Source organism: Strigops habroptila, chromosome 4 (genome assembly GCF_004027225.2).
Source record: "Strigops habroptila isolate Jane chromosome 4, bStrHab1.2.pri, whole genome shotgun sequence".
Taxonomy (NCBI): Eukaryota; Metazoa; Chordata; class Aves; order Psittaciformes; family Psittacidae; genus Strigops; species Strigops habroptila.
In genome coordinates this window covers 17180719-17206972 of record NC_046358.1, presented here as the reverse complement: position 1 = coordinate 17206972, position 26254 = coordinate 17180719, and the positions used below count along the sequence as shown (strand labels likewise).

At 42.2% G+C, this 26254-nt stretch overlaps 1 protein-coding gene across 1 annotated transcript in view; it reads left to right on the top strand.

Moving 5' to 3' along the window:
* Positions 1-17463: 17463 nt before the first annotated feature.
* Positions 17464-26254, top strand: part of RTN1 (reticulon 1) — a 124827-nt gene continuing 116036 nt past the window's right edge. Inside the window, exon 1 of the mRNA XM_030484596.1 lies at positions 17464-18163. Coding sequence (XP_030340456.1) covers positions 17974-18163 — 190 coding nt within the window. The 5' untranslated portion in view covers positions 17464-17973. The remainder of the gene's footprint in view (positions 18164-26254) is intronic.

Sequence of the window (26254 nt, the reverse complement as noted above, 5' to 3'; positions counted from 1 at the left end):
AGCATGCTTTTGACTCATTATTGTGATAGAGGAGAAACCCCTCAATTTATAGTTTTGAACAGGTTAATGTATCAAGAAACTTCCAAAAATATGTACCAAAACCCTCCAAAACATAAAGCCATTTTTAAAATCATCTAACAGGGAATCATATTTAGCTGTCAGCAGGATCCCACTGTAAAAAAAAAAACCCTACAACACAATCTAAAGGACTCAAAATTACAAAAAGTAGAAAATTAATATTCCAAGTTAATACTCTGAGTGAATAAGTTAACGAAACATCCTAAATTCTGCTAAACATTATTAAACTTTGGGCAAAGGAGGAGAAATTATCAACTTGTGTTACCATAAAACAGTTCTACTTTTCCAAGAAGGACTTAAAAGTCTCTCTGTTTATGTTATAGTTGATGAAAAAAAAAAAAGAAAAGTGAAGACTTCCTGCCTGGTTCTGAGAACCACAATTAATGTATTTCTTTTGAAAAGATGCAGCAAAAACGTGTCTTTAATTCTTGTATCTCCATAGGTATAAAATACTCTAGAGCAAAAAGATTACCTATGTGTTTCTGTTATGGAAGTGACTGTGCTCTGACAGGTTGAGATACTGATATTGCCAAAGCAAAGGAGAATTTTGAGAAGCCCAAGTGACTGAGTTTATCTGAAATGTAGAACTTTTCCATCAACAGAAGTGCCAGGCCTGTGGAGCCCCTGAGTATTAAGAACCCTGACAGCGGCCTTCAGTTGCTCTGGGAGAGGGATTATGATTTCAAAAGTGCAGCAGAAAGGTTGCACTCACATTTCTGGAAAATTATTTTAGCAATATAATACACAAGTCTTTCTGAGCATAATATAGAAACTAGATACTAGGGCTCAAGACACTTTATAATTTCATTTTTGTAGTGAAGACTGTGTCTTTCTCTGCTGCTTCTGTTGATTCTGGGTCATCTGATGTTGAAAATGTCATGTATGCACCATTTCCAGACCTTCATCTCTGTAATCATTTGTAAGAGCAGCACCTGGACCTGGCTCATCTGCTCTTCCAAATGCAACTGGGAAAAGAACAGGAAACACTCCCCTCATCCTCCACCCCCAAAAAAAGGCAAAACCAAACCAAATCAAACCAACCAACCAACCAAAAACAACAGGAAAAAACCCAATAAACCAACCAACCAAAAAAAAAAAAAAAAAAAAAAACACCAAACAAACAACCCCAAAACAAAAAAAACTCCCAAACCCCAACAAAACCCCAACAACAACAACAAACCCAAACAAAAACCAAAAAAACCCCAAACCCATAGAAAAAGCCAAAATCACACATAAGGGCCACATGGCCTAGTGCCAGTCAGCATTCATTCCCAGAGTGGGGTAAATAATGAATGTTTGTCTCAGTAGCGAATTTCCAAGCCAGTTCAACTGAGAAGAGAGTTTCTCTTAGGAGAAGAAATACAAACACTGATAGTTTCAGATGTTTTACTTCTTGCAGAAAAGAGGAAATTTGGCTCCCATGTTGATCGTAGTACTACGTCGTATTCTTGGCCACATCTTGGCTACCTTTCTTTCACTAAACTAAACTCCTAAGCAGCCCACTAGAGCAAGAGTAGTACAGGCTGGTTTGCTATCTGCAGCAACATACACATGTGAACAGAAAATGTTCCTTGTGGGTTAAGACAGAATGAAGACAGCTGATGAGACTTGTTTCTTGGTTGTGCTTCCCACAGAACAAATTAATTCCAACAAATGAGTAAAAGATGGAAAGACATGCTAATTAGCAGCTTTTTTTAATGAACCAGTTCTGTACTTCAGGATCTAATAAGCTTTCTAGATAAGGCTTATGTTGTCAGTGCTTTCAGAGGCAAAGGTGGCCAAGTTTCTGTTTCTCCAATACAAGGGTTATGTTCATGTCTTTCCAATGCTTGAAGAGAACTGCTTCAGATTGATGAATATTTACTTATACAGCCCATATATACATCATAGATGATGAGAGCCCGCTTTTGCTACAGCTCTGGGGAATTACACAGCACAATCTACAAAGACAAGAGAAGGTAAATGGAGCACAAAGGGGTGAAAGTCATGGTTAGGACCATTGCATCAGAGTGGTGGAGAACAGTCATGGTTGTGAGACAATAAACAGAGGGAGAACAGAACAAAAGAGGTCTGGGGAGGAACCACAGTAGAGGAGAAGTGCCAAGAGAAATAGCCAAGATCTAATTGCTTTGCCTACAGTTTATATGTTGAAGGAAGAAAACAGAAAATAGTTAATGGAACACAAGGATGAAGGAAAAGAGAAATCTAGAGAAAAATATAAAAAAGAACTCAGCTGGTTATATTAAAAACTGACTATCAGGGTAAGATAATTTCCTGGGAAATATATGTGAGTAGTTGTTTATGTCACATATCTGTAGATTTGGGGAAAGAAGACATGTATGATAGTTGTGCTGGAAGAAGCTGAAACCTAACACTCTGCTGTTTGCAGCCCAGTGCACAGGATTTACTACCAGGACACATCTACTTTTAAAATTCAAAGCCATGCTGGTAAGCAATTTCTTCACAATTTTTATGCTGCAATTTGTGATCAATTAAGATGTTTGAAAACAATTAGGAAAACTATGAAGGAGGTTGAAATGCCAGCTCAGGGCCAAACTTGTACTGAATTGCATCGAGTCTGACTTCAGAAATATTCAGATATTTAAAGATAATGGGGTGCTAAAATATTTGCTGACTCATAACATCAATGAATAAAGCCACAGAGGAAGGGTCTGGTACTGTACCATAATGGTGGTAGCATGTAGTGAATAAAGCCTTAAGGTCTGTCTTAGCATGTTTGGAAGTCAAGCTCTGAGCCTCAAGACCACAAAAGTAGAGGACAGACGTTAATTAATTTGTTACTGCTACTTGGCTTTGGTACTGGTCAACCACAAAGAATTCAATAAAAAGGCCACCCAACACCCCAGTAGCTTCTCTCAGTATGACAAATGTAGGACTGTGCTGCCACAGAGGTAATAAAGAAATGCTCAGGCAAAAATCTTTCTTTTCCAAAACTAGCTCACATTTCTAGGGAAATACTTCGCAAAATAGATGGCAAAAAATGAGAAAGATGTCAAATTTGGCGGTGATAATGAAGCTCCGCATATTGAATTACCATCAGGTTAGACCGATTCTCTCTTGCCAAGCAGATTTGATTGCTTTTTTAATAGAATTATGAAATGTAATAGCAAGAGGGAATCTGAAATCTGCCTTGTATTTGATGGAATGTGTATTTGAAACAGATACCTCCCAAAACTTAATTCAAGGCTATTTAGGTGGGGGGACTGACACTGGCAGAGTGGTAACACCTGTATGAGATCTTGTAATGAAAATGGCCATTAACCAAGTGAAGTCTTCAGCTTTCCGATAAAACAAAGAAATCTTAGCTTACAGTTTCAATAGATATTACTGAAAGTATAATACAGTTCTGCCTCAATCAAGATAGTTACAGAGAACACAGGAGTATGTATATGAATGCTGCTTCTGCTGCAGGTATGAGAGACAAGCCAGAAATTGGTGGTGTGTTGATAGGGAAGTAGCAAACAGTGTGAAACATGCTCCTAAATTCTGGTTCAATGGTTAAAACTTTCACTGCTCACTGACTGCAGTGAGGTTTGGCACTGACAATACTCTTGGCAAAACCTATTTATGCTTTCTGTCCCTCTCTAATGCCTCTAGACTTTCAGCCACCAATGGAGATGTCAGAGGTCCAAGCTGGGTGAAAGCCAGGCAGAAGCAATAGCTTCTTTTAGCATTAGTTTACACACTGTTCTTAGTCTCTAGTCCTCCAGGGTTGCAACCAGATTCTAAAGATGGTTATGTGGGTTAGATCCTGTTGCCCATCTGCCTACTGTTTTACCAGAAGAGATGGTCTCTCTACACAGTATGCAGTCCAGCTGTGACATATCATTCCTTACTGTGGAAGGAACAGTGGCTGCGGCATATCCAGAGGGATTTTCATTGCTGGAAAGTCAGAGGATGAAGCAGGCTGATGCCACCATGCTCCCTAAAGGGCAGTCTCCAAAACCAGAGGATAAAAATGTCTAAAATTATGTCTGTCACAGCAAAGTGATGGAGCATAGATTTAATGTTGTGAGAAGAATTAGCAAACTGGGCATGAGGGACAGAAATGGGGAGGAGGCTTAGTGAGCTGAGGGAAAGGAGAGTAGGAAATGATGACCAAAAAGAGGAGGCACAGGGACATAACGTTCAATGGGTGGATCCTCCCAGTAATGTTTTGGGGGGTCATGTGCTGGATATGTGCTGCTCATCGTACTCATAAATTATGTGAGAAATGGAGAACAGTGATGTGACGAGGATTACAAATGATGTGGAATTAATCAGGTTAGTAAAAATAAAAGCTGCCTGCAAAGAGTTGCAAAAGGGACCTCATAAAATATGAGCAACTGGATCATGAAACATTAGATGAAACTCCATGGCAATAACTGCAAACTGCTGAACGTGGGGAGAAACAGCAGTGGCTACAGATATACACCGATGAGCTCTAAATCAGCTATCACATCTCAGGAAAAAAGATCTGAGAGTCATTGTGGATAATTCAATGAAAATATCCGTTCCATGTTTGGGAGCAATGAAAAAAAGCAGGGAAAAAGTTAGAAATCACTGAAAGGGGAGACAAAATACCATCACACTGCAGCACCAAATCCCCGGTAAACCTACACCTTACATTATACAAGCAGTTTGGGCTTTTCCCAGTTCCTCCTTCACAAAATTTTTTTAAAATATAGCTACAAAATACTCAGGGAAGAGTAATTAACATGACTGGCAATATGGAATAATTTCCATATGAGGAGAGCCTAAATAGAAGCACTCCCCTTGGAAAACAGATAACTAAATCACAGGGGATATAAATATATATATATTAAAAATATGGATTTTTTTAATATAAAAATACGTAAAATATGCCATACAAGTAGCCTGAGGGGACAATAGCCATTATTTCTTACTATATAAGCACATCATGAAATTGTCAAGCAGGTTCAGAACAAACAAAAGGAAATATTTTTTCAAGCAGCCTATAATCATTTGTGGAACTCATTGCTACAGGATGCCATGGAAGCTGAAAGCATAAATGAATTAAAAATGTGATTAGACAAATTTATGTATATACCTCCATCAAAGATTGTTAAACAGAAGGATGCGGTTTCAATATCTGACTTGGGAAATATTTCAGCAGAGATTGTGGGAAATCTGCAAGGATGTATTTTCACTCCCTGTGAAAGGAAGTGATTGCTGCTGGCTTCCCTCTCCATGTGCCCTTTCTCTAATCAGCTGCAACTGGACCTTCTCAGAGACAAGAGCCTAAGCAATGCTTTGGCTTGACTTTCTGTGGCTCTTCAAAGTTCTTACTTTATTTCCTTTCTCCTTTCCCTTTATCTGTCTTCAGTTTTCATAGCCAAACCATTGGATTAACTCCAGCCTTGGCTGACTGGACTTTACAACCATTTTTGACTCCTGGGAGTGTTGGGCAGTTTGCCCATGTCTTGTCTTGGTGCTCAGCACCTGGAAAAATGGGGAGGATTTTTAATTAGCTCCTGGGTACATGATCCTTACAGTTTGTTTTCCTTGATGCATCTGGAGAGAGTTTTTAAAGGCACTGCTAGGCAAGTGTGGGCAGTTCTCTGAGACACACAACAGACCAACAGACCAGAGTTATGGTTCTAGTTACTGGTGATGTGCTCCTGGAGTGACTGTGATAGTCCACAGTGACAGTAGTTAGTGAGTTGGGCTAAGCTGAAGAATCTGAATTAGAGCTACTCTTCATGAGTGAATTTCTATAATCTAAAAGAGCACTTAAAGGCACAATTAAAAAATGTGTAAATGATCCAGCTCTGGAACAGGATGCAAACACCAATTGGGGAAAAAAAAAAGAGCAACTAGGAAATGGAATCTGGAAATTAGTTTTAAAAAACGACCTTTCTCTTGTAAACTGATACATCTGGGAATCGCTCTGCCCTTCCTCCTCCCCATATTCCTATTCTCAGTGCGAGGTAGAAATGTTAGTGGGTACATAGAAAAGCAGAGGGTAAGTGAATAACAACAGGAAAATGAAATGACAGTGGTATACTGAAGCGGAAATGGGGATGGTCAATTTGATCTGCGTATACAGAAGCATTATGTCACAAAGTCTCTTTTGTTTTAACCATAGTAATAGCATGTCTATGACACTGCAGCTAGTTTCAGAAGACTGTTAAAATAAACAGAACAAAATTGCACAAACTTTAAAACCTGCAGAGAAATGAAAATAGGGAGTGACTTTTGGGAAGCCATGAATATATCAGCAAAGAAAACACCAGGGAGGGGGAAAAGTTGTTTAAGCTAAAGTACACTGTTGGCACAAGAACAAATGGCTGTAAACTGGCCATGAATAAATTCAGGCTGAAAATTAGAAAAATTTGTCTAGCCCTTAGAGGAGTGAATTTTTGGAACAGCTTTCCAGTAGAAATAAGAGAGACAGAATGCTCTACCTTATTTTAAAATGCCAGAGAACAGTTTATATGTTATTGTTGCCTGAAATAGAAAAGCACTGTGTCTGGCAAGCCTTATATTTTTGTATTTTAAGCAATCCTGTATTATAAGATGTAGATTTGAGAACATAAACATTTGAAGGGCAGAGGGAGAAGACATACTTTCTTGAGAAACTTCCTGAGAATGAGGTGGTTATGCAGTATTTACTCAAAGGAACTCCTGGATGACTCATCATTTGCATTGTCTAAAATAAGACTGACTAAAGCAGTAATCCAGGTACTTTAACGATATGCCCTGCAGTGGCCAGTGTAATGAACAAGGCAATCTTAATTGGTCTGTCTTCATCATGATTTATGTCACAGGACCTTGAAGATTCAAACCCTGGAGCCCACTGACAAATATATGATACGCAGTGAGATGGATTCTCTGATTGTTGCTGAAAAGGAGGAAATAGTGACCAAAAGTCATGGATGTTGGTCTAGGGACTCCTACCTGGTCGCCTCAGCTTGCAGGCAAGTGGTTCCTACGTTGTTGGTGTGAGCAGGGTCTGCATCCCGGGGAGAAGCCTGCAGGGAGGAACACATTTCAAGAGGAGCTTCACAATCAATATTTCTGGCTACGTGGTTCAAAATGTCAGGAAAGAATCTTATATTCTGAGACTAAGTGCCTTCAGGAAAGTTCACGTAACTAAGCCGCTAACCATGGAAGTCAGTACCTAAAAGATCACTGCATTAGTCAAGGTATAAGGATTGACTAGTGCAGACTACAAGATTGGCCTCTAATTTTTATTTTATCTTTAAACAGCTTACTTCTCTCTGAAGATGACTTTTTTGAATATTAAGCTGCCATCTAATCTTGTGTTTCACTTTAGGAAAAGAAGATGTTGGAAATACTCAGTGATCCTCTCTCAGGCACACAGGAGGGTCTTCTGTCATCTGAATGACTAACATAGCAATGGGTTTTCCATTTAGAGCTGCTGCAACATCTTTTTCCAGATGAGTGGTAAAAGTGATTGTATGGAGACTGGAACATGTGGAAGATACAGTAGGATGGAAGAACAGGTCAAAATGGTTTTCTTTTAAAAGAACAGTCACTGGTGCTTAGCTTTAGCACATCTTTGAAATAATAGACTGGATCCTTTGTAGCATATCACTCTGGCACTAGGCACAATGCATGTTTAAGAGAATGTCTTTATTACGCCAACAGGTAATGGCTTCACAGTGGTGTTTTTAGAGAACTAGAAGAGATCTTTAACAGAGAATGAAGGTAAAAATTATGGCTTCATTTATTGTTTTAATGGAAAATAAGCCTTAGTAAAAGCAGACATATTTGGGAAATTAAGCTCTCTGAATAAGTTTTCTGATTTTAATTAAAACTAAAATTTTGATTCTTTACATTTTAAGACTTGTTCCCATGCACATCAGTAGAAGGTTATTTCATTGTCCTCAGAGTGATCTTTTGATCTACCCTCTTGACACTTGCATTCCTTGGTTAAATAAATATGTACTGGGAGCATTTAGTATCTGACCATGCCCACTTACACAACAGATGTCAAGCAGTTACCCTTTATTCTTAATATACAATCAAATTGCTTAAAGCATTGAAATTTTGGGTTCTGTCCAAGACTGATGAATGAATAGTTAAAGTAAAAAGACTTCAAGTTCTCACATTTCTTTTTCATGAACACACTGATGTAACTTTCAATCCTGAGAATACCAAAGCTGGACAAATCCCTGTTGGCAATACTTTCACCACTAAAAGTACAGCTTCCAAATCATGAATTATCTCCTACTAATTCTGCTGAACTGCTTCAGCTGGGAGATGGAAATGCAGATCCAGAATCCAAAACAGTTTTGAGATAGTGTCATTTAAAGTGTTTAACTTTCACAGAAGTTAAACTTATATTAGCCAAAACTACATAAAAACTTGTTTTATATAATATAGGGAATGTTTAAAGATGTGGGGAAAACCCCCATGTGTTCACCATTAACGAGCACAAAGGCAATTAATCTGTACCTTAATACAGCTGCAAGTAGGAGACGCTAAGAAAGTTCTGAGAAGTTAAAAAAAAAAGCAGAATCACAAATGATTCCTCCCTATTTCCACAAGGCAAACCTCAGGCAGCCTCTTCACAGATTTTAAGCTTTAAGCTCTGCATCGAATCATGTGGTCACTTATTATGCGTTCATCTCATTTTGATTTCTCGCCCCTAGCTGCAAAGTCAGACTCATCAAGATTGCCCCCTTTTGCAGAAGCCCCTTTAGGAATGTCACAAGAATTATGTGTGTGCACATGGAGGAAGGAATTGATCGTGTCTTCCAGGTTAATATTGTCCAGAGTGGTCTTGTGAAACCTGTTCTACTAACAGCTGAACAGTGACACTGCTGACCTGAAATGCTTTCTATTAGCATCACATTCCTCTTTCCATTTGGAGTTAGCTTTTCTCATGCTGTGCGGGGAGTTATCTCACTATTGTGGTTTGGGGTTTTTTTTCCCTAGTGCCTGTCTCCCGTTTGTTTTCTTGATTGAGGTCTTAGGGCTCACAAAGTTCCTGCTGCCTGGGGTAGATGACAGAATAAAGCAAACAAATGGTATTTCCACCACTTGAAGGCAGGGTGATCCTTAGGAAGGGTTGATAAGACTTCCGACTGTAATGCACAGAAAATATTCAACTCTCACACTTGCTTGAACTTTTCTCCCCAACTCCCCATGGTGTGTGAAGGTCAAAAGCTCATTTCCTCTTACAGCATCTTTCACTTGCTTTTACCTATTTCTGTTTTCGTATCTATTTCTCTACCATGTTCAGCTATAATGAGTTGTTAAGAATTCAGATAAGAAATTACAATGAATGAGATGTTTTGGGGTTTATTTTTCTTCTTAGGCACAATAAGTACAGATTCTTTATGTCTTACTCTGGGAAACCTTCCCTGTAATGTTGCTTGTGAGTAGCAAACCCCACTTTTTTGTCACAGAGATGAGCCATAATCTGTAGTTCTATTTTCATAAAGATAATGTTTATGGCTGAAAGTTGAATGTTGATGAAGGTAACGTTTTCTTCACAATCCAGCAGAGGGCTCTGGACCTGATTTCACTTTTTTTTGGCAGATTGTGACTTTAATTACACAGTGGGACTGTTCACAGGAAACCAGCAGGGCCCTGTTGTCAGTTCAGGTTTTGATTTTTGCAAAAATTAAGTTAATTAAGCAAAGAACATGCCACAAGTTATAGAAACAAGTCATCCAACTTATTTATGCACCCACTCCACTGCAAAATGCAGAGAACAAAAATGATTCTTTTAGGGGTTATTTGTATCAGGGATTAATCCTGGCTGATTTTGCTTTTTCAGCACTGACATCAGCTAGAGTTTGGGGAATGTAGGCTTGTGTTCATTGCAGCCATGTAATTCACAAAATAAAGCCAGAGATGAGTAGAGCTGGTAAAAATTTGCAGGTTGTTCTCTCCAGTTTGCATAATGTGATAATACAGAAAGCACTACAAAGGGATTTTGAAATGCAAAGCAATAATGTTCCCTTTGAAGAGCTGATATCAAGTGCTAAATGATATATCAAATTACATGTAAAAACAAATCCCAACCCTGCAAATACTATACAAAACCCGCTTCTTTGAAGTCAAGGAGAATAATTACAAATGTAAAATAGGGCCTGGTCCTTCTGCACTTCTGTTAACTGGATTTTAATTTCATGATTTTAATAAAAAGTAGATGAAAAGTCTTAGAACAACTCTAGCTTGGCTTCACCCTGGCAAAATGCAGTCCCTGCCTGACTCAGCCATCTGTGGGTCTCTAGCACCCAAACACATTGAAATTGTGTTTAATTTTGCACTGCAGAGCATTAGTTCTCATATCTTTGGTGAGGTGTGTGGGCACTGACTGGCAAAGGGTTATATTCAGTATTATAGCCTTGAGTATTATAACAGCCAACCTTTAGCCAGGTAGAGCCAGCTCAAAAGGACAACTAGACGCATCTGTTATTTACTGCCTATTTTGAAATAGGGTAGCTGTGTTCAGGGTTGAGCATGGTCTCTTGCTCAGATAACTTCTCACAGAAGAGCTTAAATGAGTAATTAGAAATGGGGAGTTCTGAGCCTGATTTTGTTTTATGGATTGGCCCCAGTGGCTGCTGCAAAGATGTTCTTGGTTCTCATTTGTATATAAAGCAAGAAAATCAGGTCTGTGCCATAAAAAATGGAAGAAGAGACAAGTATGTTGCTCGTTAGGGGAATACAAGTCCCAGCTATCAAGGTTACACTGAGGCAGCTATTGCAATGTTCGGTTTTATTATATACAGACTTATCTGTCCTCAGGCCTCTTATACTAAACTTGATCTCTAAGGTTACATATCAGCACCATATATTTAGATGAACCAACAGCATGCACATAGATATTTTCATACTAACTATTAGAAGCATTTCTGATTACCTCCAGGTGACAATTGCTTAGATACCTCTTGGGACAAAGCATCGTGTCTAGCAAGAATTGTGTTTCACTGCAGTTTTGTCAATATTTGCATATTACAGCGGTTTGGGATCTCAGAGGTGGTGGATGTACCTCTCAGTTACACTGAAAGGTGTAATCTCTTGTGTGTTTTAGAAGTGACTGCAGGTTTTACCTTCACAGATTAATTCTTTGACATGCTCGGTGCCATGCCAAATCCTAAATTAAGCATATCAGGCCATTTCTGTTTCTTCCAGCACACAAGCTGTAATATTTACCATTTATGAGTTTCCAAAGATATGCAAATGGTACGTAATCACCACTTAGAGTCTGATAGATGCATGTATTGTATCACCATAAATCAGGACCCAAATGCTAACCTCTAATGGACTTGCTGAAGAGCCGTGTAAGTGCACAGAGCACTCCGTGCACAAACACCTTCTGATGTAATGCAATGGAATTCATATAAATTAATGAATTCATATAAAAAAAACCCTGTTACTGCTTCTCTGGTGGCTGGCTGTACCTTTTGGGTACCAACTTACCTATCCCCTGATGGAAAGAATTCTGGTTAGATCTTTGTCTCACTTTCTTCAGCTGTTCCCAAAAGCAAATTTGTGGATATTTTTACTATAGTTATTTTTTGGTTTATTTTCCCTGTTTTATCAGTATCAAAACCATTGCCCATATAAACTTCTGGCCACTGTATGATCTGTTCAGAGATCACACAGACTGTCTTGTCTGATACTTGCTTTTCAGCTGGGTCATTAACAGTGAAATTAAGTAGCACCAGACCCATCAGTGTCTGTATGAACATTTTTCTCAGTGATGACTGGCCCCTGAAACTGCTCTGCCAGGGCTTAAAGAAGGAAGTCCTGTTTCATGCAGCTGGGAATCTCTGACAGGACAAATTCTGATGCTTCTTCTTTTGACAACCCTGGGCTGGGCTCCCAGGATGAGCATTGTAAAAAGAGAAAAAGATTACTGTTCTGAAGATGCTAGTGAACAACACTTGCAATAGCACACAGAGATCCTGCTGCCATGTGGAGAATGTACTTGCAAATAATATCACCAGCTAAGATTATGGATGCAGATTCAGACTCCTGGTCCAGTGTCCTCCAGGACAGGCAGTCATTTCAATAGACATATATTCTAGAGGTGAACACAGAGCCTTTTGGACACAGCACTTGGATGGGTATTTAGCTACCATGCACTGCTGAAACTAGGCCACTACCCAATGTATCTTGCATATGTTGAGCTCCCACCTACTCACTTGTCTACTCTGCTCAGCTCTCCTCTACAACGAGATTGAAGCTGGGAAGAAGGGGGAAGCAGGCTGTGTTCATCAGAGGCCTGGTGGGTTTTCTCCACTTTGACACTTGATATACACACATCCCATGACTGTGTCTGCTCATGTGTTCAACAGTTCTGCTGCTCAAGCTCCTGTCACTGGATTTTGTTGTAAAACTCCTTTTTCAGAGAAACAGAGGTAATCCTCACTGCTCCTAGAGCAGCTGTTGATGTGGAGGGGATGAAGGACAGAGCAGTCAGTCAGGCTTACCCACAGAAGGCACCACCTTTAATCGCATTTCATTACAACTGGAGGGCTAGAGATGCTGAAAACTCTTGCATGATGTGGGAATTAAAGGGCCAGGCAGGGACTTTATATATTGCTCTGGTACAGTTATAGCCAGGCAGACTTCAGAGTCTGTGTGATAAAGACTGTGGCTATGAGCTTTGAAAATGAAAGAAGGTTAAATTACATGATATGCAGTAAAAATTCTACTATTTAAACTCTGGTATTTTTGAAATTGCGCTTACTAGAGGCCCCAGTTGAACCAATCTCCCCATTTTACAGCCTGTGGTGAGAGATCATTTTCAGAGCTGCAGCTTTGGACTGAGTACCTGTCTCATCTCTGCAGCCATTCATTACAAAGGAGAGCACACCCTACTCCAAGCCAGCTGTTTGTCTGGGAAGGCTGTTATTACACCCATACTTACACTTCTGTCTTTCCTGGGCTTAACCAGTTTTGCTGTTGCTTTCCTGGCACAGGGGTGCTTGTGTTTTCAGGAGCAAAGTTGGGTCCAAGACCTGCTGGCTGATGAGGAAACTTGCTCCAGGTTACAAAGCAGTGCTGGGATAGGAACCTTTGTTAGGTCCCAGGAGTGCTGTGGGGGATGCGGGGAGGTGGATGATGCCTTGAAGCTCTCTGGGAAGCAGGGGTAACTATTTCCAGATAGGCCTGAAGGATTCACAATGGCAGTTGTAGCAGTAGCAGGAATAGATGAAAAGGACCTTGGAGAGGCTGCCTTGTCCTTCTGCAATGCCAGAGCTTGTGGAGAAGGAGAAGATGTGAAGACCAAAGGTCCAAGGGCTCTCTCAGAATGACCATCATGCAAGAGCTGCTTGGTGGACTGAAAAATGATGGATGGCCTTTGCTGTGGGGAGAGCCATGACCACGGGTCAGCTTTTCTCTCAGGCCATTTACCTGTCTGTAATGACAGTCTTGAGTAGTTTAGCTTGCCCAGGAGGAGTCCTTATCTCACCAGATTTCCAGCCTTGCTTTGGGAGTTCCCAATAGCCCTCTGTGCCTTGTAGGACAGGTGTGTGCCTGGTGTATCCCACAGCATGGCTCCTAAGGTTTCTACCTGTCTGTGTACAAATGAGATTCAATTGCATGTTGTGGAAGGAAATTCATGCATGTTGGCCAGGCCAGTGCTGTTATACGCTCCCAGAGGTTTGCCTGTTTGGAAGAGAGGATGTGAGACACATGTGGAAACCAAGTGGTCTGCAGTGCAGATGTGGTGAATTGAAAACCAGACAGTAGCTGCTACAGTGATGGAGTCTTTTCAATAGGGTAGGGGGAGGTTGTTTTACTTATCTTCATTTTCCTATTTATGTCAGAACCTTTTTTCTTTTCTTTTTCCTTTGCTTTGCTTTTTCCTATTACAATTTATTTATTCTAAAACCTCAAGAATTAATCCTAAAGGAAGAAGAGATGATGTTTTCTATTGCTGAATTTGTTCATATACCCTGCCAGGTCTTATGCTCTTTCCTGGTAATGTTACATCTGAGACCAAAATTCCCCTCGAGGTTCAAAGTGACTTTGGCCCAGCAGCATACATCGGCTCCAGAACACAAAGGGCTATGATAGAAAGAGAAGCAATTTGTGTGTATATGTTTTCAGACTTCATGCATTCAAAGACTTGTAATGTCCAAAGGGAAGACCAAAAGAATGAAATACCAATGAGCAGAGTTAGATAAGCCCTGCGCAAGTCAGTTTTCAACACAATAAAATACAAGCTACCAGGAGCTTTTGTAAATGTATTGAAAACATAAAGAAATCATCTTTGTTCCTTCGTGCTGAGTATTACTTAAAATTACACCTCTCTTAAGTACACGTTTAATTAAATCTTCATCCAGCCTGATCTTCCTGCAGCATCTTAAAAAAGCCTGTAAAATCTCTAGTGACTTAACCTTATACATGACAGCCCAGGTTGTACCAAGTTCAAAGTTTTCTGTACAAGCATGCAAAATGGATTGATTAAGCTTTCTGAGTATTAGTCCTGTTGTTCCTGTTGACTTTTTTTTTTAATTCATCACAGGGCTGATTGTATTGCATGAGACTGTTCCAGGTCACCTGGAGACTGTGCAGGAACTGGTGAAATAAAGCCCTGGGTTGCAGCACTATTGGGATCTCTGAAGCGATAAAACACTTTTTTGCTTTATTTATGTACTTATGCCTGCTTGTTCCCATTTCTCTTCAATAAGCAGAGCACACACTCTTTCCTCTAAGTCTTTTACTATAGTAACACTGCCTGTGTTCATGCCAGCAGCCCTTAGATCATGATAACCTTTCTGGTCTGTAGGAATGAATCATTCGTAGTGTGTGTGCACACATTCTGATGAGACTACATTATCGGAAGACCTTTGTGATTGTGTACTGCTCACACAGCAAAGCTGTCAGGGGCTCAGCGCTCTCACAGGCCTTCTCCTGAGCCCTTCAGTGCATTACTGACTCACTCAGATTGTACCATAGGGCTGCCCCAGAGAGTGATGGACACAAAAGAAAACCAAGGAGTCTGAACAAAGACAGGAAGACATATTTTTGAAAACATACTGTATAGCATTAACAACATTAATAGTAACTTGGAAGTCATCAGAATCTTAATCAGACAATATACAGAGCATGATGCAGTATATTACAAAGGAGAAAACATGAAATAGGTAAATTCATCTCCTTTGCTCATGAGGTGAGCTTCAGGTGTGAATTTTGGCAATATAAACATGACTAAAATCATAAGCTACTGAACCGCAGCAAATACTGGCCTCTCTTGGCATAAACAAATAAAGAAAATCCAGTGAGCCTGTGCATATAAGGCAGGTTGAGCACACTGGAGACACATAGTTACAGTGTTGTTCCACAAGGACATTAAATAATGCCTAATTAACAAATACTTTATGTGTGAGTTGCAGGAGAGTCAGAATTCATGACAGGTTCAGCGGAGCTGCATGGTTCAGGCAGGTTTTTCCATAGAGGTACCCTATTCAAAAAACTTGAAGCTGGTATCAAAGATAAGTTTTCTATTTACTCAGATGTCTTTGGAATATGGATTACCTGGAAGTAACTAACAAGTAAAGCTGAATTTGATAGACTATGGTGCGTGACACCTACCTCTGTATTTTTTTTTAACAAAGCAGTGGCTAAATACGAGATTCTCTGGAGATACCCTCCAGATAGCTACATTTCAGCCAAGTGGTTTGAAGTAGTTTTCTTTTTCTAGCCCTTGCATGAAAAAGGGCTAGAAATGCCTTGCATGCAGTATTAACGCATATGTTGCCCTGAAAGTAAAATGACCTATATAATATTGCTGATCTTGAGATAGGGCACAAAGCATAGAAAAGGAAGAAGTGGGTTTGTTGTCATTGTTTTCCAGTAATTAATCACACTAGGAAACTCAAAACAAGAAAGAAGTTACTGGTGGTTAGGTCCTCACTGCCTATTGAGATCTGCCTAAAGTACTAATTCACCGACCTACACCATGAGTTTTCAAGCATGGCTATCAGGGTAGACAGAGCCTCAAGAATCCATGGGACCTCACACATACAAGTGCAGTTGATGACGGTATGTCATGAATCATGTTTGTAGAAGATGTCCACAAGACATCAGAGCTTACAGGGCAGACAGAAGACAATACACTTGGTTTATAGCTACTTCTGAAGTGTTTTATCATGACAATGTAGAAACAGTCATGTGATTTCCCTTTTAAAAAGCCAAATCTTGCTTGTCTTAGCCTACAGCATCTCCACAAAAGAATTTTACCATGCAACCCCAGAAAGAATAATGTTTTATTCATTAAAATCACCCTTGCTATTTAGAGCTTGAGACATCAGAGTTTATCTGAATTCACAGCAGTCACTTCACTTCCAGTGGGTAACCTGGAGCATGTTGCTCACACTGGCACCTTTGGCTGAAGACCTCCAAAAGGACACCCTTGTCCTTGGTCCGCCCCACCATGCAGAGGAGCCCATCTCTGAAGGGCTGTGGGGAGCTGGGACTGAACAGCATACACTCAAGCAGCAGCAGGACAGCTTCCAGCAACAGATCCTGGACAGGAGTGAGGCTAAGGGTGATGATTCCCCAATAACATAATACAAATGGAAGTGCCAGAGGCTACTTCTGAAGCTTTTCATCTTTCATTGCAGGCTTACCCTGAATTTCCTCCTCGCTTGCCTGCAGTGAGTAGAAACGTGTTAAGTTTTCAAACCCAAGCATAAGCATGTTGGAGCTGGAGAGGGTCTGAAGCATGCCTAGGGGTGCTGTGACATAAAGATCACAGCTGGAGATCTGTTGCTGCAACAGGCAAAGAGCCAGATAGGGTAAAGTCTTCTGGATGAGGCACTTGCTCTCCGCTTTGCAGCTTGACTTATCACACCACAAGAGAGAGGTCCTTCTGCAAGACATTAAATTCCTTAGTTTAACCTGTCAGTACCAGAGCTCTGTGCAAGAACGATCCCATGCCATTTATCTGACTCTGTTTCCTCCTCTGTTAAGGATAGTAAGGATACTGGTTCCCGGGGCACCTGAGGAGTGTCACAGATCCTGCCCAGTACTTTCACCTTTGCTGTACCTCATGCCACTGCTGCTCCCACTAATCACTAATGGCAAGGATTCCTGACAGTTCACATTGCCTCTGTAAGCCCGCGTTAGCTCTGTGAGACAGTAAACAAGCAAATACAATAGCACACACACAAAAAAAAAAAAAAAAGGAAAAAGCAAACAAACAAACAAAGGCGGCACACAGACACCTGCTGTGAGTTTATTTTGACAAGTGTCATTTAGATGCAATAAGCTGCGATCATCTCTGCGGCGTGGCTGCAAACTGGTAAACAAATCCAGGTGCTCAGGAGCAGAGAGCGGCTTCTTTCACTGGATTGGGGGACTGGCGGAGAGAGGAGGCAACGGGGAGCTTTTAGGCTGCTCTTCGCTGTGGGTTGTCTTTCCCCTCTCCGCCAAACCTGGAGGTGCAGGAGGAACGGGCGCGTTCCCGCGGCGGGCTGCGGCGCTCACTGGGATGCTCGGGAGAGGACGCAGAGGAGGGGGGTGCGCGCTGCGGGGGGGGGGACCGCGGGAGAGGAGAGGGTGGCGTGTGCCTGCCTGGGAGGGGGCATTTCTTCCCTTGGACACACAAGCCGATGCCTACCCTGCTGAAGCAGCTAAACAGGGGAGAGCAGCAGCCATGCTGGCAGATTCCTGCCCTGTGATATGCCAGCCACAGGGTGACGCAAGGGCTGGAAGGCTCCAACTAACAAGCCATTTTCACCTGCGTAATAAGCGCTAGTGGAGATAGAGCACCACCAGAAGCAGCAGCAGCAGCGGCTCCGCGCCACCGCAGCCGCCGGACTCCAGTGCGGCCGCAACACCGTCCAGCCCTCGGCGGCCACCGCAGCTTTTTCGGTGACTCCCGCCGCAGCCTGAGAGCCGGAGACGAGCGGCCGCCTGGCAGGCAACATGTCAGCCCCGCCGGACCCCCAGGACCTGCTGCTGGCGGGCACTGGGGTGCACTGGGCTGCGGACGGGGCAGACCAGTATGCAGCTGGGGCTCCGCTGCGGGACGGAGATGGGGCCCAGCAGCGGGAACAGCTGGTTTTCGGCTCCGCCAGGGAACACCCGCCCGTTGCCATGGCGACTGCATCCCCAGGTAAAAGGCGAGGGGTACCCAGGGATGCTCAACAAAGGGGCCCTGGCAGCAGCAGCAACATCTCCTGGTTGTCTCGTTCCTGTCCCTTTCCCGGTTCTTCTCCCAGTTTGGCTGCTTGGAAACATTACTAAGGAGTTAGTGAGTGGACGTAGGACAACAGAAAATAACAAGCAATTGCGGCCTTCGCAAATAATCAGTTTTGCTGATGTGGGGGAGGGGGGACGCAGGATCCAGCCAAGTTCCCTGAAGCTCTTTGCAGTTTGTTAGGCACAGGACATCCAGGTTTCGGTCAGTTGTTAAGAGGGCATTTGATTCACCTGACTTGATGGGTCTCTGTCCTCGTTTGTCGTACAACTGTACAAATCTCGAGTGACAGATATCAAAGGAGTTACCTCAGCTATTTCCCATACACCTGGAACTCCTGCATGGCCCCTTATGTTATTTCAACATGTAGCTTCTAATGGAGTGCCTACTCTGAAGTGTTTGTATATTTTCTGCATGCTTTTGAGACACGTCCGTTCAATCATGGACTTTTTGGTTGGTGCGTTTTCCTCCTCCTCCTTTTTTAGGTGTATTTGACTTACAGTGCATTTAGTTTAGCTAGAGTCTGCAGGTTCATTGATTTTCAGTTTACTGTTGGGATATATTTGCTTTTGCTTGGTTTCTTGTTCCTTTCTTTAGTGGGTGTGTTAACAGCAAGTGTATATCTATAATGAACCCCAGAAGGCTTCAGCTTCCAGTAGCTCCTGGTAGAAATCTTTGGGGAAAAATGACTCTATTTCCTTCTTGGTGACACTTCCCTGCTTTCTTTCCCATTGCTTCCAATCAGAGAACCCAAATAACCCAATAACCCAGCCATGGGGAAGCTGGTGGATCCCACCTAGATTCCTCTTCACAGGGAAGTACATGTTTCCATTATACAGCCTGACAGAATTAAACTTGAGTAAGTTGAGGGTCAGGGCTTGGGACAGGAATCAGTCTCCGTTATGCAATAGCTGCAGGAGCATTAGGAACTGCGTTTTTGGGCTGAGTCCTTTCTAATCCCCTCCAGTCAATCAGCACACAGAGTAGCTGGCCAGAAACAACACAGTCTGTGTGACGACGTGTATTATTCCACTTATGCCCATCTGTATGTTTTTTCAGGGCCTGAGTGTCTGTGCTTGTGTGTGCTCTCAACATGGATATTTCCCCGGTGCTTTTCTGCCTGCTTGATGCTGCTGAGTTCAGTAGTAAAATGGGATCTAATGCTCACTGGCTGATGTGGGAAATGTTCTGCTGTTTTGTAGCTTTGGGCAGGAGGCTGATCTGCTACTGTGCTGCTCATTCACTGATATGAGTGGTAGGTTGTGAAACGTGACTTTTTACTGGAGAGACAGGCAGATGGCTCATAATGTGGGGCTGTTCTAGGTGCAGGAGGCGTGTGTGTGAGGAGGGGCAGGATTGGAGTCTCCATATAGGGTTGCTTCAACAGTGTAATGACATGAAGAAAGGGGAAAGGATCTTGTGAGTCTCATTGTTCACTGATGGATAAAAATACGGCCATGCTGAAGCTTAGCATACAGAACAAAGAGGGGTGGTCTCTGAAATCGTGTAAATCCCCATTAAGTGGAATGAATGTGATACTGCTTACATTTAATGAAGACTTCTTCAGGCTTCCCATGATTGGTCGATTCAGGCTTACGGAATGCAGAATGGAAAAGAAAAGAAAAAAGGAAAGGAAAAGAGAAAAGGAAAGGAAAAGGAGATGTAAAGAAAATAATTTTTGGCTTTTGGAATCCTCTGCAAAGGCACTTTAGATATGTTTGTTTGCATGTGTCAAACTGTGGTAAGGTGAAGATGAAATGAGCAATACAGACCTTTTTTGGTTTTTTACTAGCTGTGGATTGACAGACTGTCAAATTAACAATATCGTAAGAGTAGTAATATATTTTAAACATTTCCTATTTTTTTCTTTCTGTTTAATAAAGTAACTGTTATTGGTTGCGTGTGTGTCCAGCTGACCATGGCAGACCGAGAAGCATCCCAACCAGTGCAGTCCTGCACACGCAGTCTCCTTTTCTGTTTGCAGCTGTAGCACCTGTATTTCTGTTCCATATTACCTAGACAGCTACAGCTCCCACTCCCTTCACTGGGGGAAGTAAATAATTTCCCTGTTCTCTCTGTGTGACTAAATATTCTTAAGCTGCTGAAGAAGAGATTTGTCACATTGCTGAGTATCTAAAACTGTCACGTATTTCAGAAAACTCTTTAATTCCTGTGCTCAGAGGGGGATTCCTGTGTTCCTAAGCTGTAGGAATGGACCCAGCGGGAGATACCTAACTCCAGCAGCTTACAATGCTGCCATAAACTGCCATAAACTTATAACACTCCCTATACAATGGGGCACTTGGGGGCACTTTAGACAAGGAAGAATGCATCCAAACAAGAGTGAACTGGGCAGTATGTTTTCCAGGTAGTTTCCCAACACATCCCATACCTTCCTCCATACCTCTCAGACAAGTCTTTATTGTGAAAAAACATGGTTATGCTCTCTGAGGCAAGAGCAGGGTTTGGAGACTGAGAGATTCTCCCAGCATGAAAATAAATGGTGGGAATTTATCATAAGTTGTACAGAAGTTTTCTTATTCAACCTAAAATTTGCAAACTTTCCCTGATCTTGGCTTTTGTTTTAAATTTGAAAACCAGCCAGGGATTGTTGAAAGGTTCAGGAATATTTTCAAGCTGGCCATGGGCCCAGATTTGAGCCAAACTGGCTTTGTGTCAAAACCTTGTGAGTCATTTCTGAATGATGAAAAGCAATGGGTTTCACTCTCCATTCTTCGAATCAACCGAAATCGGCAATGATTGGAACTGCATAAAAAAAATTCCCACCATGAGTGGAAAGCTCAGACAGAGATTTCTCAAGCAAAGTCAGGGCAATAAGGAGCTGCAGATCTCATGTCTGCTCCTCCTGCAGAGCTACAAAGATCGACACCAGTAGCTTCTGGGCAGGGTCAAAGCAGTTTCTCTTGCTTTTATACTTGGCCACAGGATTTTGCTGAAAATGTTTCTCTCCCTCAAGTGGAGAGTTTCTCTCCTTCACCCTGGTTCAGGGTGAGAGGTGCTTGCAGGAAGCTCTTGCAAGGACTGGAGACTGAAGCAGTCCTGAAAGGCTGGTGAGCAGTTGCACATTGGTGAAGAGAGCCCCATGTCATCCAACACACCATCTGGTCACAGATTCTGTTGTTTATTTTTATACAACAACAGTGATTAAAATTCCTTGAAAATAACTATTTCCAAAAATATTACACAGGCTACTAGGCATTCCCCAAGATAAATACATATAGTTTCCTTTAGAGAAATGGCAAAATGGAAGAATGGACTGCACCTCCATGTGTTTAGGGGAAAAAAGAGGGGAAAAAGGGCAGGAACTCATGCAAATTCTAATTCCCATGTCAGGATCTGGGAAGTTGTATGCAGCTTTGTGCATTGGTGGGTATCGATAGGGTGATTTACAGGCAGCTCCTGTGTCCATGTAGCTGAGATTGAGAGCTGCCGGTGAGCCTTGCCTGCTGATATTCATGCCATAATGCTCTTTGCCTTCAGACTGGTCACAGCAGTCAGGACATCCCTGGCAATCCTGGCCTGTTCCCAGCTGTCTTCAAAGACAGGTTGCAGGTGGGGTCCAAAGGAGAGGTGGCCAGTGCCACAGGAGATGGCATTAATAACTGGGATGTGTCTATGGGGACATAATGAGATGGCAAATATGGCCTATGAGAACCCTTCTGGAACAGCAGCCAGGGGATGGTTGGGATCCGCTGGGGGGCCTCAGTGGGCACCTATATGGGACATAATGGCACCTATATGGTACATGCCAGTGAGGCAAGGTGGGAAGGAGGGACTAGAGCTGCTTGGATGAGGCAGATGAGTTGAGGAACAGCGAAATACCAAATCCCAGGAGTGTTTCATGCTCTGATGGATGTAGATGTAGTGCACAAGACCATGAGTGATCCTGGCTCCTGCTGCTCAGTGACAAGGACAGACTCTAGGCTCAGTGCTTTTAGTAAAGACGGTTTTTTTAAGCCTTTCTAATCCACATAATTTGTAGAGGTTGAGTTCGAAAACATGTGCTGTGTACCCACATGCACTCACCATGAACTAACCCACCCACACCCTGCCAGCAAGGGACTGCAGTGAGGTGCTCCGAGCATAACCCTGTGTTTGTACTGATATGAATTCACCTGTAAATCTCAGTTTCTTGTTTCTCTCCAGTTACTGGAGAGGGTGAGTTACCAGCAGCTTTACACCTCAACATGAAAGAGGTTTTTGATGGTTTTCAGGCAGTTCGAGAGTCCGGTGGTTCACCTGAGTGGAGAGAAGTGGGTATGGACATGAATGTCTGCACTGCTTGGGTTTGGCACTGATGCTTTTTGGGGATGTCAGAGCACAACCAAATGCAGCAGGTTGCCCAAGGCAACTGGCTCAGCTGCTCTTCGTGGCCTTTCCGCCCCTTTCCATGTATTGCTTTAGCAAGAGCTCCGCCTCCCTATGTGTCCATGGCAATGTACTGCTCAAAACCATGGGCACTGTAAAGGCCAAGGTCCAAACTCCGATTTTTCAAGTTGCTGTAGAAGAAGTCTTGATAGGGTGTATTCGGTGACCTAAGCTCCCAACAAGAGGAGCTCTGCATTGGAGATGCATAAAATCTGGTTTAAAATCTATGCAGAAATACAGTTTTTGGCTCCATGCAGATCAAAATGCAGCTGTCTCTGCCCTGTTTCCCCACACAGAAACACTGTGCTAGCCAGGTCTGCTTGCTGCAGGCTTTCACCTCCTGTCCCAGCCAAGGCCTTGGTGCATGTTCCTCAGAGAGGGAGAGGGACATGGCAGGCCTGAATACAGGTGAACACTTGTGCAGTGGTGGCAGACGTAAAGCAACTTTTAGGATTTGCTCAGGTTCTAGCCCTTTGGCCTGCCAATGATCTTGGGATTAAAAGCATTTTTGAGCAGAGCTGCTCTGTGTCAGGACCTGTACGGGCTGAGGGACTCCCCACCTCCCTGGCATGCAAAATACTGTCTTTGGTGGATGTAAGCATCCTCCCTGCATCAGCCTTGTTACCTCCAAGTTGGGAGGGGGGATAAGGTATGTAAATGGCAAAACTCCCTTGCTGATTGCAAGCCATAAATGGAGCCTGTCTCTGCAGCAATTCCTCTATAGATGCCCCCAAATGCTTTTGGGAGAAGTGTGTAAGAGGCCAGGCTCAGCAGAAAAAAATCAGTACAAACTCTGGTGGCTTGGGTTGTCTGCAGCCCTTCTTTGCACAACTGTGCTGCTGAGGCTGCCAGGTGAGGAATTTTGGGCTGTTAGGTCGTACAGCCAGTGACTGACACAGCACAGGCAGCAGAAAGTTGGGGATGTCTTTCAGATCTATAACTTCTACATTTACGGCTTTGCAGTGTGCATCTGAAGGGTGCTTCAGTGGGGTGAGGTATGGCCACACAGGCTGTGTTTGGAAGACAAAGCGCTGCCAGCACTGGCAGCAAGAGGCTTCTGCCTGGCCCCATGGCCAGAGGCTGTGCCCTAGTGCCTGAGGCCTTGAGGGTCATCCAGTGGCACCCAGATGCACACCTGAGAAATGGACTGATATTTGCACAGAAAAAAAACCCTGAGACAAGAGAAGCACAAAAGCCCCATGGCCTGGGAGCAAGAAGGTTTCCAGTCTGACAAGGCTGCCCCATACATTTGCTTTTTACTGGCTGCAGTTACTAAACCCTTCAATGTCTTTAAAGCTACCAACAGTAAATCAGCTGCAGTTAATAAATTCAGCACTGCTGAAAAATAAGACATAATTCATGTCCTGAATGGCACAGAAAAGCATCGAGCTGATATAACTCTGTGTGTCTGCAGAGTCACCCCAGCACAGTCACATCTTTTGGCAAGCATGTGCACCAAAGGTTTTCCGTCCTCACCTGTACACAGGCAAACACTCTGCTGCAGCACCACATCTGGGATACAGAGTGATAGCTACATGAAGGAGATGTTAGGAATACTGCAGCTGTTAATGGCAAATGTGTCGAAATAATCTCTGAAGAACTGGCTACTTTTTCTGATACAAGATCTCATGATAATTGGAGGCTGTATCAAGGGCAGGCATCTCATTACAGCAGGGACAGAAATATCCAAAGAACTCTTTTAGCAACTGTTATTTAAATTAAGATGGAAAAGCTCATTTTTAAGCAATATTAAAGTATAAAGCCAATGCTTATGAGATAACACTTTAATATTTGAGACAGGCTGACAAGGCTGTAGTCATTTCCAGATTAGTTTCACCTGGACACACACAATAGGTCAAAATAAACAACAACGTTATAAGGATTTTAATTCCAAGTTTTTAATGTCTTTAAATGTCAATTTTTGCAGTGCTGTAATGAAATAGGTAAGTGCTGGTGCCTCAATTTTTGCATACAAGTGACCTGAAGCAGTCTGATCTGATGGGTAATAAAGCCAATTTATCCATTATATATCTTCTACTTCATTTATCCATAAATTCAGCAAAACACGTGATCACCTTTATGCATATGCTTACAACCGTCCTAATATTTTAAAGCAGTTAAGAATGTGCTTATGTTCTGTATAATTAGGATCTTAAATACTTTACTTTAACAAGGAGGACTGAAATAAGTGATTAAGGTGCCCTCTATTTTGAGTCTTGTCTTGCAAGTGGGTGCCAAGAGTTTATTCTCACTGTTGAAGGTACAGGGTTTCTTAGAGGAATAGGCTGACCATAAATCAGAAGTGTCTTAAAAAACAGGAATATTAAAGTGTGTTCCCAAGTGCTGAATCATGCCAAGTCTACAGCAGTACATATATTTACTTTCTCTAAATTAGAAAACTAATTATAAATAATACTTCATTACTTGAAACATGGTTTGTTATATGATAGCCTTCTTTTCTTCGGAAAAAAAACCCCAACAACAACAATAAAAACAACCAACAAACAAAAAACTCCACCCGAAAACAACAACCAACCTAAGAAAAACAAGAGCCCCCAGAATTTTGTAAGCAGCCCGGATCTGGCAGTAAGAGAATACAACATGAAAAAAAGAAATAATCCCACATTAAAAATGGGAAAGGTTTAGTGTGTACTTGGCCCATTTCAGAGGTACCAACTACTCAGGAGGGAAAGTGAGGCAAATTCCTAAGAAGCCACCCATTGAAAATGTGGACCTGCAGCACAACTCCTTGGGTATTTCAGGAACTTTGAGCTGAAACACATGTGCACAAAATAACTAGATCTTGGGACCAAATCAGGTCTCGAGGCCTAAAGCAGAGCTGAGTGTTAGTCCTGAGTACTGTGGGTCAATCTAGGCCACATGGCTGGACTGGTATCCTTTCGTGGGACAGTCTGTGAGGACATGATAAACAGACCTGCGGGATCTGCCCAAACTTTTCCAGGAGGACTGAGCCATAGGCAACACCCAGGCATTTGCTGGGGTTGCTGTCTACAGATCGAGCTTTGCCCTGTTTCCTGTGGGGAAATAAACAGCATGCTCGTGTGCTTTGTGGGAGGGTGCAATGAGTTTTCACAAGTACCATTTCTCCACTGACTACTGATGTACAGGCGGGTCTGAATTCCAAGAAGTCTTAATTAGGTCTTTCACTGGTGTCCTAAACTTAGAGGCAAAAGAGGTGCACTTGCCGGCTCATGTGCATAGGCAATGCTTTGCATTTCAGGATGTTTTCTTTCCTGTAGACTTCAGCAATGAAGTGCAATGCAACATGCTGGAAATTAAATGTGCACTTCAGCTGAACTAGAAGTACACCTGCTCTTTCTGCAGGTGTAGCTGCATGATATTAACAGTAACTATATGTTATTTGCAGACTGATTGTAGTAAAAAGGGAAATACCTTTTCCCACCCCTTACAAAAGTTAAAAAATGTGTATCCCAATTTTGTTCACTGATTTTTCATCTTGTTTTCATTTTCATCTTCATGAGCATCTTAGTGCTCATCTCTGTCTTAGGATGTACCATGTTTGCTAGTTTGCTGTTTGGTTGGTTTGGTTTTGTTTTGTTTTAGTTTTTTTATAACAAAGGTTTATATCTTTGGCAA